The sequence below is a fragment of the Trichechus manatus genome, unplaced genomic scaffold, assembly GCF_000243295.1.
Source record: "Trichechus manatus latirostris isolate Lorelei unplaced genomic scaffold, TriManLat1.0 scaffold00004, whole genome shotgun sequence".
Classification (NCBI taxonomy): domain Eukaryota; kingdom Metazoa; phylum Chordata; class Mammalia; order Sirenia; family Trichechidae; genus Trichechus; species Trichechus manatus.
The window spans coordinates 30,805,318-30,818,763 of NW_004443940.1; the positions used below are offsets into that span (position 1 = coordinate 30,805,318).

A 13,446-nucleotide genomic window follows, 5' to 3' on the forward strand; every position below is an offset into this window, starting at 1 on the left:
GTCTGGCTGACCCTGAGCCCCTCAGCGCTGAGCCCTTGTCTGGCTGACCCTGAGCCCCTCAGTGCTGAGCCCTTGTCTGGCTGACTCTGAGCCCCTCAGTGCTGAGCCCGGGTCTGGCTGACCCTGAGCCCCTCAGTGCTGAGCCCGGGTCTGGCTGACTCTGAGCCCCTCAGTGCTGACCCTGTGCCTGGCTGAGCCTGAGCTCCTCAGCGTCTGGCTTTGCAGGCCCTCTGTAATCTTTCCCCATCCGGTCCACCCCTTTTCTTCCTATCCTCCTTGTACCCCACTGGATTGCCTGGTCATTTATTCCACTCTCCCCAAGCCCTCCTCTGCCTCAGAGTCCTCTCTGATCAGTTGAGGCACTCTTGGGGCTCCTGCAACCGCGAGAAGTCCGCGCTCACAGGGAAGGCCCGTCTCCCGCTCTGCAGCCCACTGCCCTGTTAGCTGCTCAGGGCTGTCAGTGGTTGGGCTGGCGGCTGGAAGGATGGAAGAGGACGAAGACAGGAGCCTTTTACTGAGAAGGAAAAAGCCTCACAGATTCCCTGTGTTGTTGAGGTCCTGGTTTTCCAAGGAACTGGGGGGCTGTGGATAGCAGCTGGAAACCCTGGTGGCACAGTGGTTAAGTGCTACAGCTGCTAACCAAAAGGTCGGCAGTTCGAATCCACCATGAACTCCTTGGAAACTCTATGGGGCAGTTCTACTCTGTGAGTCGACAGCAATGGGTTTGGTTTTTGGACAGCAGCTGACACCCCACCTTCACGTCATGTCTGAGCGCGGGAAGCTCACGATGGGGACATGTTGGCCCCGAGTCGGTCCCTGGTGGCCCTGGCCCGCTGTGCTCAGCGCACGTGGCTGCGTCGGAAGCTTGGCCTTCTGTTTCCTAGAGCTGGTAGAGGTGCCATAGAGGAAAGCTGTTCAGTGTAGACACACGTTTGAGAATCGAAACGTTTTGTGTGCAGAGTTGGGCTTTCAGGAAAAAGCGTGTGTCTGGCCTTTCTGCCTTGTTTCTAGATTGCTGATTTTTGGCATTTTCAGGAGTGTAAGTGTATTGGGCCTGGGTCCGTGGGTGGGCACATACCTGACGGCCCCTGGAAATCTTTGTGCTTCTCTATGAGGAAAGGGGACCTTAGAGAACAGAGTCTGCCCTCCCTTATAACGGAAGGACAGGAGAGGCGGCTGGTGGCCTTTTGTGTAGCGCACGAGAGGAAAACCCTGTATGCTGAGCTGGTGGGGAGGCCGTGCCTGACAGCCTGGTCACGGCACCCACCTGCCCCCGCCTGTCACCGTGCCCAAGTTTTAGGAAGCATTTGGCCTCAAGGCAAGTATTTCCATAAGCCTGACATATGGTAGGCTTGCTGGGTGAGGCAACTGACTAGATGACGCGAGCGTTGATGTGTAAGGCCCAGAGAGAGTTCTTCCCGAAAGCATTCTAAAAGATGGGTGGGGGCGGGGAGAGGGACACCTGTGTGATACACCTTTACCTGATCATCTGTTGTTGGGTGCTGTCAAGTGGATTCTGACTCATAGCGACCCCGTGTGACAGAGTACAGCCGCACCATAGGGCTTTCTAGGCTGTCATCTTTAAAGGAGCGGATTGCCAGGTCTTTCTTCCGCAGAGCTGCTGGGTGGGTTCAAACCGCCAACCTTTCAGTTAGCTGCCGAGTGCTTAACCGTTTGCACCTCCAGGGCTCCTTTAATCTAGGATGGAGAAATCTAATTCCGGGTTTGTGGAGAAACAAAAGAACTACCTACCCCTGAATTTCTTGAGTCCTAGGTCTCAGGGATGAAACTCCAATTTATCAAGTGTGTGAACGTGGTCTAGAATTTTCCGCATCATTTTCGTGCATAATCACACATCTCAGTTTCAGCTTCAGCAACCAATTTGACATTTGTTGCTGCACATTCTGATGGCAACGTGATGGATCGCTGTTAGACGGCCTCTGTCGCCACGGTCTCGCAACTTCCACCAAAAGACTGGGTGGGACTGTGCAAATGATGTGCTTATGGCCCAGCAAGGGGATTGGATAGTTTGCTAATAATGTAAATAAGATGTATGGCACCTTTGTGGGGGTGGTACCATGCAAACATGGTGTATGGAACCCTAATGAGGGGATTGGTCAGTTTTGCCATCCTGCTAGGCTTAAAAGAGAGCCAATTCCAGAGCAGAGAGGAGACCTCATGACCATCAAGAAAGAAAGAGCCAGGAGTGGAGCTCGTCCTGTGGACCCGAGGTCCCTGCCCTGGGAGCCTCCTAGACCCAGGAGACAGAGAGCGAGAGCTGTAACACTGGAGAGATGGTGAGAAGCAGCAGCAGAGAAACAGCAGCAGCAGAGGCAGCAGAACCAGGAGACCGGCAGGAGACGGCATGGTGGGTGTGCCAGCCCATGGAGCGAGAAGGCTGAGCGCCTTCAGGCAGTAAGCTTGCTGGTGGAGTGGGGAGCCTCTGGGCACTTACCGGCAGAGCTAGAAGAGCTTTGTAACATTTGCCTGAGCAGAGCAGAGGCTGGGCCAGAGAGAGGCCAAGGGCTGTCCTGATCGAAGAACTGTATCCTGAGTCATTCCTGAACCTGAATTCTAACCTATTACTTCCCTAATAAACCCTATAATTGTGAGTATTGTCTGTGAGTTCTGTGTGGCCATTGCAATGAATTATCAAACCCAGCAGAGAAGCAGAGAGTGCCATGGGAGGGACGGTTGGTGTCAGAATTGGTAAAGATGGTGGAGAGAGGAGGCTTGTCTGATCTTCACCTCATAGGAATCAGCCTTGGGCTGTTGATGCTACTCTTGATTCTCCTCCTCCCTTGTGAAGTTAGAGGCAGTCAGACGCCACCCCTGCCATGCCATTTTCACACTGATCAACCCACGTTTATTCTCTATATAGTTACAGGTTCATAACATTGCACAAGTTAAGATAGGATGATTTGCGGCATCCTCCCTTGCTATTCTCGACCATGGCTTTCTTCTGGAGCAGTTGTTCTGGCCTGTGCCCACCAGCAATGTGGGCAATGGGTCGTAAGTATTGTTGGGGCCGTTAGACTGTTTTCCATCCTCAGAGGTGCACTTCTGTGTGGCTTATGGCCTGTGATTAGCTTCCGCTTTCCTAATGTTGGAACCCTGGTGGTGTAGTGGTTAAGAGTTTGGCTGCTAACCAGAAGGTCAGCACTTCGAATCCACCAGCTGCTCCTTGGAAACCCTGTGGGGCAGTTCTGCTCTGTCCTGTAGGGTCTCTGTGAGTCGGAATCGACTTGATAGCAACTGTGTGTGTGTGTGCGTGTTCCTAATGTTAAGCTGTGATTGATGTCTGTTGGTCTTCTCTACAGAAGAAAAGTAGAGACATTTAGTAAGTTGGAATGCTGTGGATCAAGGTCAGAAAGGCAACTTATGACTTGTGGGCTTTGTTTTTGATGCTGTTCAGAAAAAGGAGTTGATACATTTCGCATCAGAACCACCACCTGCTGTGAAATAGCCCTAAAGGATGTTTTTAGTTGCTACCAAGTCTTTTCCAACTCATGGCGACCCCATCTGTGCAGCATAGAATTGCTTAATAGAATTTTCAAGACTGTGACCTTTCGGAAGCAGATCACCAGGCTTGTCTTCTGAGGGGGCTCTGGGTGGGTTCAAACTGCCCATGTTTGGGCGTGAGTGCTTAACCGCTTGTGCCACCCGGGGACCCAACCTAACGGCGAGGGTGGCCTTCTTCGGAGCTTCCTAAGAGGTCTGTGTTTCTCACCTCTTAGGTTACTGTGTTCACCTTAATTACGTTAGAAATGCAGCCATCATGTGTATAATACATACTGAGAGGTGGAATTGGAAGAGAACTTTGTAGCAGGGAGGAAGGTAAACGAGCTCAAGTCTCAGGAAAGTCTCTCCTGCTGCTTGTTTTGTATTTTTAACTTGGGGTTCCTGGTTTCTGAGTGCTGAATGTGCAGTAGACAGACCTCTACAGTGAAAAAGAGAACAGCCCAGGAAGGAGAATGGAGACTTTGTGTGAAATGCACCAGCGCTGCTCAGAAGTCCACAGAGAAGCTGGTTGATCTGAGCTGTTGGCTGAGGCAGCAGGTGCTTTGAATAGAAAAAAAAAAATGTTTTTAATCAGCCTCAGATAACTGAACACCTTGTTCTTATATGAGAGGGATGGGGTGCAAAATAAACATTATAGATAGAAATCCTCCTGCCCTTCCTGTAGGAGCCCTGGTGGTGCAGTGGTTAAGTGCTCGGCTGCTAACCGAAAGGTCGGCCGTTCAGACCCACCCAGCGACTCTGTGGGAGAAAGACCTGGCTATCGGCTCCTGTAAAGATGACAGCCTAGAAAACCCTGTGGGGCAGTTTTACTCTGTCACGTAGGATTGCTATGAGTCGGAATCGACTCGGCGGCACCCCATGACGATAACAGCCCTGCCTGTAGCTCACCACAGGCTGCTGTGATTCTTGTTACTTCACACGTATTCACCTCGGTTTCAGCCCTCTCTTCAGGGGGAAGGGATGTCCTTCCAGGAAGGGAAGGAGAACGGCTGGATTCGGTGGTGACTGGAACCATCTTTTAAGGTATATACAGGTAGTTAGCATAGGCTTTGCTTTTGCCACAGCCAATGTGCTGATGTACGCTGGGGACAAAGATACAGGTTTCCCAGGGTTTGACTGTGTGGGGCGTAGGTCAGCTCTCAGGGACGTTGGGGTAATTCTGAGGACCTTGGCTTCGTGTCTTGCAGTGTGTGAACTTCTAGAGTGTTTTCGCTGCTTTCCCATGCTCTCTAGCCCCTCTCCGGAAGAAGCTCAGGCCGCTCGGGAAGCAGTAGACCATGTTGTATAAGGCATTTAAGGAACCGCTGTTTCGGCCTCTGCAGTAACTGGGACCATTAGGATGTGCAGTTATCTTTGTGCTCAGAGTGTTTTCTGGACACATCTGTATTTTCTGTTTGTGAGGGTTTGAACTTAAGTTCCGTTGACTGCCCGTTTCTCTGTGATGTCTCCTCGTGTCTTAGTCTCTTACTGCTGCTGAAACAGAAATACCTCAAGTGGGTGGCTTTAAAGAACAGAAATTTATTTTCTCACAGTTTAAACCAAACCCAACCCGTGGCCGTCAAGTTGACTCCAATTCACAGTGACCGTATTTGACAGAGTAGAACTGCCCTATGTGGTTTCCAAGGAGCGGCTGGTAGATTCGAACTACTGACCTTTTGGTTAGAAGCCTGAGCTCTTAACGGCTGCCCACCAACACTTACTATATGCCAGTCACGGATCTAAAAACTTTAAAACAGCTTTATGGAAATATAAATCACATGCCATACAGTTCATCCATTTAAAGTGTACCATTCAGTGTTGTTGTTTTTTTAAATATATTCTCAGAGTTGGGCACCCATCCCCACAGTCAGGTTTAGAGCGTTTTCCTCACCTGAAGGAAGTCTGGTAGCCGTGAGAGTCCCTCCCCATTCCCTCCTTTCCCTCCGCCTTTGGCACTCACTCAGCTGTGTGCCGTCTCTGTGGGTTTGCCTGTTCGGAACATTTCAGCTCCGTGGAGTCATACAGTAGGCGGCCTGGTGTATCTGGGTTCTGTCGCATAGCCAATGTTTTCAGGGTTTATCCCTGATGTAGCGTGTGTCAGTACTCCGTTCCTTTGTATGGCTGAATGATATGTCATTGCATGGATAGACCACATGATCCATTCATCAGTCGATGGACAGTTGATCTGTTTCTAATTTTTGGCTAGTATGAATAATGCTGCTGTGAACGTTTGTGTACAAGTTTATGTGTGAACATATGTTTTCATTTCTCTTGGGTATATACCCAAGAGTGGAATTTTTGGGTCGTATGGTAACTCTGTGTTTAACCTGTTGAGGAACTGCCCGACTGTTTCCAAAGTGGTTGCACCGTTTCACGTTCCCACCAGCAATGTAGAAGGTTCCAGTTTCTGCACATCCTTACCAATGCTTATTATCGTGTATCTTTTTGATCCCTGGATTCTCATACTGTTGTTTTAGTGTTGATTCTCAATGTCGCTAAAACCAGGAAAACAAACCCCACAGGACAGAGTAGAACTGCCCCATAGGGTTTCCCAGGCTGTAAATCTTTACTGAAGCAGACCTCCACGTCTTTCTCCCCTGGATTGGCTGATGGGTTTGAACTGCTGACCTCTTGATTAGCAGCCAAGCGCTTTAACCCCAGCACCACCAGGGCTCCTTAAAACCAGAAAGGAATGCGTATCTTGGTCCACAAGGGGTTTATTAAATTAATTTTGTTTAGAGGCAGCAAGTTCTTCTTCTGGTACTTGCTGCAGAAGTTGGCTGTGGCGTTGGAGTGCATGAGCTAACATGGGCGGGAATGAGACGTCCACAGCATTGGTTAGAATTCAGGTGGTGCCGATGGGCTTAAAAATGTTTTCCTCACCTTTCCTCCTCCTCTTTACTTTCTCTCCTTCCTTTCCCAGGGATCTGGAAGCCAGAGCACAGAAGGAGTTCTTCCGGGCTTTCTTCAGGTTGCCGAGGAAGGAGAAGCTGCATGCGGTTGTCAACTGTTCCCTGTGGACGCCCTTTAGCCGTTGTCACACCGTGGGAAGGATGTTTACCTCTGATAGCTACATCTGCTTTGCTAGCAAAGAAGACGGTTGCTGTAACGTTGTCCTGCCACTCAGAGAGGTAGACGCTGCCTTTCACCTCTGCTGGGTTTGTTTTAGCTGCTGAAGCCAGCCTTTTGTCGTTTTAACCAGCAGGTGCTGCTGGGAGGTAGGTCCAGAAAGAGATGTAACACAGCAAGCCTTCGTCATCTAAAGATGGACGTCTGGATGCTCTGGCTTGTTGAGGGAAGCATGGCCTGCGTTGGACCAACACCCTTTTGGCCTTTGCTTTTTCTGTTGCTGCTGTGGCAACCGAAAATTTGCATAGGCGTGGATTGGTGAAAACAGGGTAGTCTGACCTCCACAGTATTGATAAAGCTGTTATGAAAAAGTATGCTTACCCACGTGAACCACAGTCTCCTCTAGCCCGAGACCAAAAGAACTAGATGGTGCCCAGCTACCGCCACTGATCGTTCTGACCAGAGACACAATAGAAGGTCCTAGTTAGAATGGGAGAAAAATGTAGAACAAAACTCAAATTCATAAAAAAGACCAGACTTACTGGACTGATAGAGACTGGAGGAACCTCTGAGACTATTGCCCTAAGACACCCTTTTAATCTGGAACTGAAGCCACTCCCTGAGGTCACCTTTCAGCCAAATAATAGATAGGCCTATAAAATAAACAGTAACACCTGTGAGGAACGTGCTCCTTAGCACAATCAACTATACGAGACCAAACGGTCAAAATTTACCCAGAAGCAAAGATGAGAAGGCCGGTTGGGGCAGGGAAACTGAATGGATGGAAACGGGACAACCCGAAAAATCAAACCCGTTGCCGTCGAATTGATTCGGACTCATAGCGACCCTATAGGACAGAGTAGAACTGCCCCATAGGATTTCCAAGGAGGGGCTGGTGGATTTGAACTGCTGACCTTTTGGTTAGTGGTGGAACACTTAACCACTGCACCACCAGGGCTCCGGAAGTGGGACAGGCAGGGTGACAATGGTGTGAGTGCCGACACATTACAGGGATTGTAACCAATGTCGCAGACAATTTATATATAAATTAGTGAATGGTAATCTAATTTGCTAGGTGAACTTTCACCTAAAACACAATGAAATATTTAAAAAAAAAAAAAAAAGTATATGCTTAACAATGAAGGTTTTTCCAAAAGCTCTTAGGAATGAGTCCTCCCCTTTTTACCCACCAAAAAAGAAAAGAAAAAAGGCAACTTATGAAAAGCTTCGCCTTTTGAAAATAAATGCCAAACGACTTGGCTTTTATCCTCTCCTTGAGCATCTGTTAAAAATACTTCTTTTAATATGTATCAGGTCACTTCTTAGTGTGTTGTTGTCATTAGGTGCCACCGAGTTGATTGTGACTCCGTGACCCTATAGGACAGAGGAGAACTGCCCCATAGGGTTTTCTAGGCTGTAATCTTTATGGGAGTGGATTGTCAGGTCTTTCTCCCACAGAACTGCTGGGTGAGTTCAAATCGTCAACTTTTTAGTTACCAACCGAGCACTTTAACTGCTGTGCCACCAGGGCTCCTTCTTCTTACTATAAACCAAAAAACCAAACACACTGCTATTGAGTTGAATGCAACTCTTAGTGACCCTATAGGACAGAGTAGAACTGCCCCACAGGGTTTCCAAGGCTGTGATCTCTACGGAAGCAGACTGCCATATTTTTCTCCCTCGGAGCAGCCTGTGGGTTTGAAGCACAGATCTTTCATTTAGCAGTTAGCAGAATGCTTTAACCAGTACGCCGCCAGGGGTACCTTCGTTGACTTCCAGTTCTAAGCATCTCAGTCCTTGGATTTCTAGACAGTACCTTGCTTCTCTCGCTGCGAGAAGAGCCAGTGACTGTGACACATCATGGCCACAATAGTGTTGCTACTTGCAACATAGGGATGGGCTGACTGAGTGCTGTTCTTTGGAAAAACTCAAAGCCTTGTCGTCCGTGTTCTCTTCTACCTCCATGTCATTGTTCTGTGGTCACTGTACACATGCTCATCCTTGCGGGTTGAGTGGGAAGTCCAGCAGCTGTCCGCGTGTACTTTTCATCTGTTGCGCCAGTTCCTAACTGCAGTTATTTGCCTTTGCCTTCTCTTTTGGGCTGTTTTCTGCATATGTAATGTCTTCTTTCTCTCTCTCTCTCCATCTCCTTGTGTGTGTTCCCCTAAAACAGGTGGTGAGCATTGAGAAGACAGAGAACACAAGTCTGCTGCCGAACCCCATCATCGTCAGCATCCGGAGCAAGGTGGCCTTCCAGTTCATTGAGCTCAAGGACAGGGACAACTTGGTGGAGAGTCTCCTGATGAGGCTGAAGAAGGTCCATGCCAACCAGCCTGTGCATTATGACACCTCAAGAAATGAAGACACGGTATGGTGCTTGAAAGCAACAGATTCTGTAAACTGAAAATCCCTCGGTTCACCACCTATAGGGTCGCTGTGAGTTGCAGTTGACTCGACGGCAACTGGGTTTTTTTAGAGCAGTGGTCTCCAAAGCGGGCTTATATAGAACGATGAGCTACTGAGGTACGAGAAAAATGTGTTAGCGATTCTTGGATCAGTGTGTCAGACTGTCTGCCGTCCGTTATCCCTTCTGTTACACTGAGTGTCCTGAGTGGGTGTTCCACAGCTTATAGGGGTTGATGAGACACCCACATAGGCTATAGGGGTTAATGAGACACCACCCGCAGGTTACAGAGGTTGATGAGACACCCCCCACAGGTTATAGGGGTTAATGAGACTCTCCCTCACAGGTCATAGGAATTGATGAGACACCCTGCATAGGTTATAGGGGTCGATGAGACACCCCTTATAGATTATAGGGACTGATGAGACACCCCCTGCAGGTTATAGGGGTTGATGAGACATCCCCTACAGGTTATAGAGGTTCATGAGACAATCCCCACAGGTCAGAGGAGTCAGCGGGGTGCCCCTCTGCATGTTAGAAGAATTGATGGGCTATCACCCACATTTGAGAGAGGTTGATGAACACTCACAGGTTAGAAGGGTTGACCAGGCTCCCTCCTACAAGTCGGAGGGATTGACGAGGTACCTCCCACATTTGGAGGCATTGGTGGAACATCCCTCTCGTACGTTAGAGCGTTGATAAGGATGAAGCTATTTGGGGGCAAAAGTAACTTGCTGAAAGAGAGGACCGTCGTCGTTCTTAAGGCTGGACAGCTGCAAAAATGGACCCAGGTCTTCCATTGCCCAGTCCGCTTGTTCTACTACATCCATCCCTCCCATCCTTAACCTCACCCAGAGCAGTGATAGGGAGGAAAGGAGACAGAGAACCTCTCTATGTGCTAGTTGTTTCCAGAGGTGGTCATCCTCCGTAGGGAAGATGAGGGGACACTGAGGTTGAACACTTTCCAGCTCTCTGGCCACCACTGTGGACCCCTGCGCTGTGCACGAGCAGCATAGCCTCACCAGGAAGACTCAGTCTGGATCATTTCTTCCTAAGGATCGGGTCCTGTTGGAGTTACTGTTAGTCAGGTTTTTCCCTTAAGTCTTAAAGAGATAAAAACCAAAAGCAAACGAGTTGATTCTGCCTCAGGGAGACCTCAGGTGTGTCCGAGTAGAACTGTGCTCCATCGAGTTTCCAGTGGCTGATTTTTGGGAAGTAGATCTTCAGGCCTTTTTCCAAGAAGCCTGTAGGTAGACTTGAGTCACCAGCCTTTCTGTTAGCAGCTGAGTGCTTAACCGTTTGCACCCTGTGTTTATATTCGTTCATCCAAAGGCAGAACAACAACTATTCCATGTTAAAAGCAGTGACTTTCTTTGTTCTGTCTCTCTGTCTTTTGTTGGCTGTGCAGACTTCGCCTGTGTTTCATTCCACAAGCATGCGTGACGATCACAAGTTTGGGGATCTTGAAATGGTGTCTTCTCAACATAGCGAGGAAAGTGAGAACGAGAAGAGCCCACTGCTCAACCCTGAGGCCCTGATAGCCATCTTCCAGCAGTCCGGCAGCCAGAGCCTGGACTCCCGCATGGTGGGTGAGGTGTGGCAGAGCTGGCCGTTAGGATGGGTGCTCTTTCCCAGTTGTCTGATCTGCTAGCATGGCTCCAGCAGCGCCCCAGGAGAGCAGGTGTGGCTCTGGGTGGCCAGGCAGCGTTGGGTGGTTAGGGCACCTCCTGCCCCATTCCCCTCATTGGCAAAGGTGAAAGGCTTGGTGGATGCCAGTTGCCTGAGCAAGTCTGGCTGAGTTGAGGATGTGGTCCAAGGGACCGGGAGTGGATGGCTCCTCATCTGCCCCTTCAATGGTTCTTTGATGCAGCTCTCGGCTGCATGGCCTGAGAAGCCATCAGTGCTGTCCCAGGTGGGTTTTCCCAGATGCAGAACAAGTCCTTCGGCCATTGTAGATCCTCCTTTTTAGCCAGTGGTGTCTGGGTGTGTGTTCCTTGCTACTGTATCTCTTTTTAGAGCCAAGGGCCACCATCTTCTACTTTTACTGAGCTGAAAGTATTTTTATTACATTTGCTTATAGTTTCCCTCTGTAGAGAGGGTTTGAGGCATAGATAGTAAGGTAAATAGCCTAGAAATTGTACTTTGAAATGGTGCCATGGGAAGTAGGAGGCCAGGGTTGCCAACCGTAGATGCCAGGTGGGCTGTGAACATTATTAGTTTACCTTTCGTTGTTCTTCTTGGCTCCTTCATACTTGACTGATGGTTTTATTTATTCAGAATGGAACCTTCTCACGTGCTCTACGTATAGATACTCACTGAATTCTTTTTGACTAAATGCAAGAAAATATCAAATATATGTATATAATTCTCCCGTTACTGGAGCATACAAATAATTGAATACATATATAAATATCCTCTTGAAAAGGCACTTTGAAATCCCCGCCATCCAGGGATAATTTTAAAATATTTTCAGTTGCCTAGGGATTGACACACCCCTCCACGTGTTAGAGGAGTTGAGGGGATACCCCACATGTTAGAGGGGTTGGTGGGGCACCCCCACATTAGAGGACTTGATGGGGTACCCCCATATATTAGAGGAGTTGATGGGGTACCCTCACATTTTAGAGGGGCTGATGGGGGACCCCCACTGTTAGAGGGGTTGATGAAGTACCTCAAATGTTAGAGGGGTTGATGGGGTACCTCACTTGTTAGAGGGGTTGATGGGGTTCCCTCAACATTAGAGGGGTTGATGGGCACCCCCCACGTTAGAAGGGTTGACAGGGTGCCCCCATGTGTTAGAGGGGTTGATGAGGTACTCTCACATGTTAGAGGGGTTGATAGGGTACCCCCACATGTTAGAGGGGTTGATGGGGTACCCTCACATGTTAGAGGGTTTGATAGTGTACCCCCACATGTTAGAGGGTTGATAGTGTACCCCTACATGTTAGAGGGGTTGATGGGTTACCCCACATGTTAGGGGGTTGAAGTGTACCCTCACACATTTAGAGGGGTTGATGGGCACCCCCCATGTTAGAAGGGTTGACAGGGTGCCCGCACGTGTTAGAGGGGTTGATGGGCCACCTCCCTCGTAGGTTAGATGAGTTGACCAGGCTCGCTCCTGCAGGTATCTTTCTCGTTTCCGATCATGTAAATAATGTAATTTTTTCAGGTTAGTTTTTTCTCTGGCTGTCAGGAAGCTCAGGGCAAATTGTGATGTCCCCTTGTTCCCTCTGCCCTCTGAGCCAAGCTGTGCTGTGACTGCCAGCTTGCTGTCACCACCCTCAGGAAGCTGTCCGTGATATCACCTCTACCATCGCCACCCTCCCAGCTCCTCTGTGCTTGCTGCTTCTGTGTTTGGACGTGCGTATTCTTATTTCCAGCACTGTCAGAGAGATTGCATTTTATCTGTGTAGATGCTGGGCTGTGGGCTCGTCGAGGGCCAGTACTCTGTATTGCTCATCTTTGTAGCCTCTGTCTAGTGGAGGGTAACACACGTTTGTGGAAGGAATACAGGCTTCATGGCTTGTGATTGCTGGTTTCTGTGTTAAGAGGGGCAGTGCTCTCTCCGTTATGCTTTGTGGATGGACTGTGGTGTGGGGCATGGGCAAGCTTCTTCATCCATTAAGAATCTTTCCACTTCCAGTCCAGAGAACAGATAAAAATAAGTCTGTGGAACGACCACTTTGCGGAATACGGCAGAACCGTGTGTATGTTTCGCACAGAAAAGATCCGGAAGCTCGTAGCCATGGGGATCCCTGAATCCTTACGTGGCAAGCTATGGCTGCTTTTTTCAGGTAAGTGTTTCTGCTGTCTTTGGGCTAAATGCTGTTTTTGGAACTGACTCAGGATCAGAGGCTCCAAACTAAACATTGTGTGTGTGTGTGTGTGTGTGTGTGTGTGTGCGCTGATGAAGTCATCTACTTCTGGGTTATTACTGTGCAGTTCCCAGCTAAGGACCTCAGAAACCTGACTGTTCTAGCTGTGGGACCTTGGTCTGGTTGCCTGCAGTCTCTGGGCTACAGTGTTCTCCGTAAATGTGGAGATCTGGGCCATTTAAAAATGGCTTTATACATAGTGACGAGAATTCTGTTAACAACTCCCTTGAAGTGAAGTATCTTTATAGGCATGAGCTCTGAAATAGACTAAGGAATCTTCATAAATTGTGCCCTGGTGGCACAGTGGTTAAGCACTCAGCTGCTGACCGAGTGGTCGATGGTCCAAACCCGCCAGCCACTCCTCGGGAGAAAGCCATGGTGGTCGGCTGCCGTAAAGATTACAGCCTTGGAAACCTCATAGGGCGGTTCTGCTCTGTCCTGTAGGGTTGTTAGGAGTCAGAACCGACTCAGAGGCAGTGCATTTGATGTTTTTTGTTTGTTTGGTATCGTGTCATTGAAATAAATTCCTGAGTATAGTTTCTGTCTGTCCCTCCTTGGTTGAAGACAAATAGCACCCATAAGAGGCAACATTGTGGA

General features: G+C 49.0%; 1 protein-coding gene across 3 annotated transcripts in view; it reads left to right on the top strand.

Moving 5' to 3' along the window:
- The window catches only part of TBC1D8 (TBC1 domain family member 8), a 77,356-nt gene that overhangs the window by 37,808 nt on the left and 26,102 nt on the right, over nt 1-13,446 (top strand). For all 3 annotated transcript variants that reach the window (XM_012555928.2, XM_004369312.2, XM_023734018.1), the window contains 4 exons: nt 6,425-6,632; nt 8,744-8,938; nt 10,383-10,559; nt 12,618-12,768. In XM_012555928.2, coding sequence (XP_012411382.1) covers nt 6,425-6,632; nt 8,744-8,938; nt 10,383-10,559; nt 12,618-12,768 — 731 coding nt within the window. The remainder of the gene's footprint in view (nt 1-6,424; nt 6,633-8,743; nt 8,939-10,382; nt 10,560-12,617; nt 12,769-13,446) is intronic.